The 6,562-nt window shown below is 39.6% G+C and overlaps 1 protein-coding gene across 1 annotated transcript; it reads right to left on the reverse strand.

The window, feature by feature from the left end:
• Positions 1-2,101: 2,101 nt before the first annotated feature.
• LOC127770006 (uncharacterized) lies at positions 2,102-5,834 on the reverse strand. Its single transcript, XM_052295675.1, has 2 exons — positions 5,596-5,834; positions 2,102-3,615 (listed from the first exon to the last, which is right to left on the reverse strand). Exons 1-2 carry the CDS (start codon positions 5,812-5,814, stop codon positions 2,533-2,535), a joined length of 1,302 nt encoding a protein of 433 aa, XP_052151635.1. The 5' UTR covers positions 5,815-5,834; the 3' UTR covers positions 2,102-2,532.
• Between the last annotated feature and the right edge of the window lie 728 nt (positions 5,835-6,562).

Below are 6,562 nucleotides of genomic sequence, written 5' to 3' on the forward strand. Positions count from 1 at the left end.
TGTATATATATATATATGTATATATGTACATACATATATATATATACATATACATACATATATATATATATATGTATGTACATACATATATATATATATATAGTAGCTCTATTATACACCCCTCCCTTAGAATAACTATTCTACACCGCCCTCTCCTCCCCCCTCACTCCCTCCTTATCTCTCTCTCCTCCTCCCGCCTCCTGCCTCCTGTCGCTCCTCCCTCCCTCCCCCTCCCAGCGATTCTCCCTCTTCCCCCTCCCGATCGCTCCTCCTCCTCCCCCTCCCCCTCCCAGCGATCGTCGCCCTCCTCTCCTCCTCCCCCTCCCGACCCCCTCTCCCCCTCGATCGCTCCTCCTCCTCCTCCTCCTGATTTTTTCTGTCCTTCCCATCTCTCATTTTTCCTTCTATTATTTTCTTTTTTTATAAAAGTTAAAAATAAATTGATGAATTCATGACTTGAAACCATGATCTCATGATTCATGGCTAGCTCTCTTAGCCAAATCACCATATGACAATTTGTGAATAGAAAACATTGTTTGCATGCTTTGTATGTCTATTCAGATTATGTGAGAACCAGTTATGTTACTGTAATAATTACACATTGTTACTATGAGTCAGCAGCACCGTTATCCCAGAAGGGTAGTAACATGATACGTTACTACAAAAATCAGTAGGTTGTTACTGTAAAATTTATAGGTTATTACTACACTTTTGACAGTAACAACATGGCAAAATTTATAGAAACATAGAACATGGATAGTAACAGTGGTACTATAGTAGTAATGTTTTTTAGAGATAAAATATTTTAAATCTTAATATTTAGAGAGTAGTAACGTACACATCGTATCTTACTTTTTTAATCCGTTTGCATCATGGCATTCGTAAAAAAAAGTTCTAAACGAATCTAGAACCATCGTAACTATTTTTTAACGTTGTTACTGCGGAAAACAGTTATGGTACTATACACTGGCCGTCACGTTACTAAGCTGTTCCAGTGAGACGAGGACTAAAAAGAGGTAAATCTCAATATTTAGAGAGCAATATCTCTCACAACATACCTTGTATTTTAAATCCGTTTGCATCATGAAGTTCATGAAAAAACGCTTAACGAAACTAGATTCATCATGGCTACTTTTTGACGTTGTTACTGTGATAATGTTGTCTTGTTACTGCACGATGACCGTCCTGTTACTGCACAATTCCTGCAAGACGAGAGCAGCAAAGTGGTGGGCGGGGGAGGGAGTGGTGGGCGGGTTTAACCGGTGGGAGGACGCTTTGACCGAGGTGGGAGGGGGGTTTTTGGCCCTAGGGAGGGTGGGGGAGGTGGGTTTGACCCATGGGAGGGGGGTGTAGAATAGTTATTCTAGGGGAGATACTCAATTGAAATGAGTATGAAATTTTTTAAAATGTTTAGATATGAATACTTATAACTAGGTATATACTCACAATTTGAAATTTTCGAAAAATTTAGACGAATTTGTGTATTTCATACCATGGTGCCCAGACACCATGATGCTCCATATGAGTGTCCTATACACACATATATTATAAAAAATGAACATGTTAGTTGGTTCGCTTTCAGGAATATAAAGTGGCAGACGCAACAGGGGGCAAAGGGGGCTCGGGCACCCCCTACTGCCGTACCCCCATTGCATGCACCGTGTGCTAGCTAGCGCCTCTTTCGTGGTCTTGTGATAGACTTGTGGCTCACAGAAAGAAAATTCACCAATCCGGCGGCAACCAGCAGCATGCAACATCCTTTACCCCGCGTCCTCACCGTGTGCATGAGCTGTCGGAACCGCAACAACCAAAATTCGACTCGATTAATGACAGTTGTATTGGAGTGGTTCCTATTTAATTTGATGAGTGTCGCTTTCCTATAACTTAAACAGGTATTAATCATGATAACATGATGGTAAACCCATCCTTGTAACTTATATAAGTAATAATCAGTAGTTTTGTGCTATTTTTTTACGAGCACCCCCATCCCCCGTCCCCCGATGATGGTCGTTTAGCCGTTTGCATTATATGACAAAAATTCCACATTTTTCTAATATACTAATGTACAATCTTTTTACGCACTTGCAAAAGATAGCACCCCTAAAATTTTGGTTCTGCGTTCACCATAGAAAATACATATCCGTGATTGATTCCTTTTTTTTAAGTTAGTTCGCTTTGGAAAATATAGAAGGAGTCATATAAAAAACTCTTTAAAAAAACTTGCATACTAATTTGCATTGGGACACTTTTGGAAATACAGAAAAAGTCATATAATAAATCATTTAAAAAACTTACATGCTAACTTGATATGAGAGTCAGAATCCTAATTGCAGCTCATGATTTTCTAAAAAAAATATATCCAAGTGAATTCTGACAGTGATTTTCACCATAGCTAAATCGTATGATAATAATAAGACTAAAATAGCCTTCAGCTCTTCACCCGTTGCAACGCACGAGTAATTTTTCTAGTATATATATAAATATGAGTTGGTATTCCAGTTACAGCATGTAGGATTAGTTTTGGTACATCCTTCAATTATCGCTGTCAGAGTCCGTGTATTGATCTAACAATTCTTTGATGGTATTTTCTTGTTCTTTCAACTTCTGCAGCCTTGTACGATACTCCTTCCTTATGTTTTCCTTCATGGCATATTCTTTTTCATAATCAGATTTCTTTTTCCCAAAATAAATTCCCCATTTGGTTTGCAGGTACTTTTCCTTGTGTTCCATGTCTATAAGTTGCAGGTTTTGTATGTCCAGTGTGATTTGTGCTTGCTGCATTTTCAGATTAATGTGCATCTGATCACTAGTACTACTACTACTACCTAATTTATTGTAAGGCGGAAGCATTTGTAGATTCGTGATGTGTTTGTTTTGCTCATCTCTCAGCCTGCTTAGCCCCTCGCGTTTTTCACGTAGTTGCGACACCCTAATCTGATCTTGTTCCCGTAGCTCTTTTTCCTCCTGTTCGAGTTGTCGTTTCGCGTCTTGCGTGTGCTGCAGGGTTTCTACTATCTGCTTGTGCAGCACATCTAGGTTCCGTTCTAACCGATCGATGCTTTCTTGTTTCTCTTTTCTCTTCCTTTGTGAGGATAGGCGTTGGTCCTGCTCCTTTTGGTCCTGCAGCAGTTTTACTTCAAGATTTTTTAACCCGTCTAGTTTTGCTTGTAGTTCCCCTATCTTATCCTTATACCTGCTAATTTCTGACTCCAACAGCGACTTGCGTTCACGCAGGTGTGTGCTGTCCACCTCAAGCTTCTTCCGCTTCTCCATTTCTCGCAGCTTCAGGTGAAGCGGCGACGACGTCCGGTGAGTGACGACGCCCTGCCTGCGCATGCCGTCGAAGAACCTGTCGGGGTTCCACACGGCAACGTAGATGCCGATGGCGTCGATTTGGTCGCCACTCCGGCCGAAGAAGCCGACGATGGAACCCGCTTGTTCCATGGACACCTCGAACCGCCTCCATTGCTCGTTTTCTGCATCCATTTTCCCGTATCCCAATGTCCTGTTCCGGTTGGTCCTGAACTGGAGCGACACAATAACGTTGTTGTTGTGACAGCCGCTGATGTGGGTCAACACCTCCCCCGGGAAGTCCAGTTCCTCCGTTCGGATTTGCTGCAACATAATATAATCACTTATAATCAGAGGAAATTCAGCTACCCGTCCGTGCTAAAATAACACTCTACAACTCTGATACGAAAATTAGCTAGAGTTCATAGCAAGCATAGCACTCCCTCTTTCCCAGAAATTTTTTTGGCTTCTTCCATTTATAACAAAATAAGTTTATTTCTGAGAAATTGTTGCATCAATTTCTGTGATAAATCCATCACGAAAATATAAAGAGAAATAATTGCATTGAGATTTGGTAAATTGGAAGGATTCTAGTTTCTTTTATTGGTGTCTGGGATGAATGAAAAAATAACATATTTTGAGACCAACGATGTACATTACAAACACAACTTTTGGAATTCAGTTGTAGAAAAATAAAAACTGATCAGGACGAAAAACAAGTCCTTACTTATGAATTACAATTAGTACTAAGTGCGAGTTTTTACTTAAAATTGTAAAAAAAACTAGAACTACAGATTTTAAAGCCTCAATGGCTGAATCCATTTGCGTAAAAAAAAAAAATCCCAACCGAGCAAGATATCAGAGGTGATATGGTACAGTCGTTGATTCGTGATTTTATCTTACTATGATTTAAATCCTGGTGCAATTATATATATTACACATATATATGAGGGCACATTTTAAATATAAATTTTGGAATACTAGGGTTTCACTAGTACAAGTCTTTAAGCAGGCGTTAAAGGTACATGTTCATGGGCATGTGAGTATATATGTAAGGCCATAGTGTTGTGGGTGCCCACATGTATGGATTTTTTTGTGTAATGGAAAACATGGAGTGTGCTATAGTGCAGATGGATGAAATCAATATTAAAACTGATACCACTACTGGAGAAAAGTGGTTTTACTCCTAGTTGAGAACCCCATGTAGTCCTGGTTATGTAACCGGGACAACGAATCCGGGACTAAAGATAGGTGAAACAACAGAGATTAAAAATCCATTTTTAGTCCCGGTTGGTGTTACCAACCGTAGCTAGAGATGGAGACATGCTAGGTCCGGTTGACATTTTTTTTCCTTTTTTTATTGTTTTTAACCTTAAATATTGATTTCATCCCATCCCAAAATCATCCCCAAATCGTGCAAACCCAAATCGATCCTCACAAATCACATAACGAAAGTATCATCTACAAATCCTCGAATCGATCATCTCCAAATACATCACAAATTCTAAAAATAAATTACATCACAAGTTTTAAAAAAATCATCACAAACACATCACATATTTACATCGCACACAAATCAAATGCATTACAGATAAATCACAAATCAAATCTGCATCAATCACAAATTCTAAAAAAAAAAACTCAGATCCAGCCGGTGCCGCACAGACCGCTGCCCGCCGCGCCTCCCTCCTCTGCCGCCACACCTCGCTAACTCCCTCGCGCGCCCGCTTGCTCGCTTGAGACGATAAGGTAGGGGAAAAGAGAGAGCGGGGAAAGGGAGAGGATAAGAAAAGAGAGGAGGAGGGAGAGGATAAGAAAAGAGAGGAGTAGGATAAGGGAAGAGGTGGTTGGAGGATAAGTGTTTGGATTATATACTATCAGCTGATTTTTAGGACCAGTTGGTATTTCCAACCAGGAATAAAAAGAGTAGGAGGGCGGACACTTTTTCAACCGGGACTAAAAATAATCTTTAGCCACTAAAGATCATTTTTAGTACCGGTTCTTTTTGAAACCGTAACTACTATGGTTTTTGGTCGACCCAGCAAAGTTCATCTCCAGTACTGTACCTACGGTAGTCATGTACGTGTTCAAAGGAATGACTCTTCTTGAACCGATAACAAATAGCTCATGTGAAGCAAACTAGTTTTCTTTCTGAAAAGTAGACGGGCGATCCGTCCAATGATATGCAAGGGGAATAGCAAATTTTGAGTGGTTCAATGCAATAATTAGAGGCAATATGATATATCTTTCTAACATTATTCACACTTATATAGCAAATTTTGAGTGCTTGCTGTATATACGTACCTCTGGTTTTTCCTTTCCACGCCGGATTCCCATCACGCGTTGCCCGTTGTCATCGTACTCAAATGACATTGAGCTGACATACTTAGAGGAGGACCCTATACTAATGCTACGGATGCCAGTAAACCCACCATCGTATCCGTCATAACTTGCTTCGTCCCATTCGTATCCCCCTGTGCCACCCCATGGCCCGACCTTCACACGCACAAGAGTCAAGGCCATTGAACCATCTATGAGATGTCCTAAATATGTCTGTTGTCATCAGAACTTCATTTCGAGGGGTCTATATATATATATGTTCGGTCCACATATATCTTAGGGATTATCTATAAATATATATATATATATATATATATATATATATATATATTCTTACGGTCATATGATGAGCATCCATATCTCAGAGCTTGAATATTCTTTCCTTAGGCATGTTGCAAGGAAATGTGTTACGGTCTGCTGCAAAAGTTTCTTCACAGATGTGCATTCCTAATTCTTGGAAGTCCCCTAAAAAGACCCATGTCCTGTATATTTCTTTTTCTCCAACAAACCACCTTTATTTTCTCCACGCTATACGTACTGAACTCTCGTATATACTTTATTGATATCGATCACAACAACACACCATTCAACACTATCTTTTCTAGCCAAAAATAAAAATCGAAATAGAGGTCGTGATAAGCCTCCTATATTTGGAGAGGATTGGACTTAGCTTGTTGAGCACATAAATTTATGGAGAGTGATATAGGCAGGCTATTAGAACAGAATTATGATTTAGATGCTATTGGAGGATATACTCAGAGTATTCCACAATGTTCAATTTGCGAGGCCGGCCAGTTAGTGCGTAATAGCTGTCATCGTTATTTTATCAAGAGTGCTCTGTTTATATTTTTCAGTTACATATTAGCATAAGACACGTAAGTTGCAATGGGTTCCTAAATAACATTCATTAATATAAACTAAAATCTTAAAC

The sequence above is a fragment of the Oryza glaberrima genome, chromosome 4 (genome assembly GCF_000147395.1).
Source record: "Oryza glaberrima chromosome 4, OglaRS2, whole genome shotgun sequence".
Lineage (NCBI taxonomy): Eukaryota > Viridiplantae > Streptophyta > Magnoliopsida > Poales > Poaceae > Oryza > Oryza glaberrima.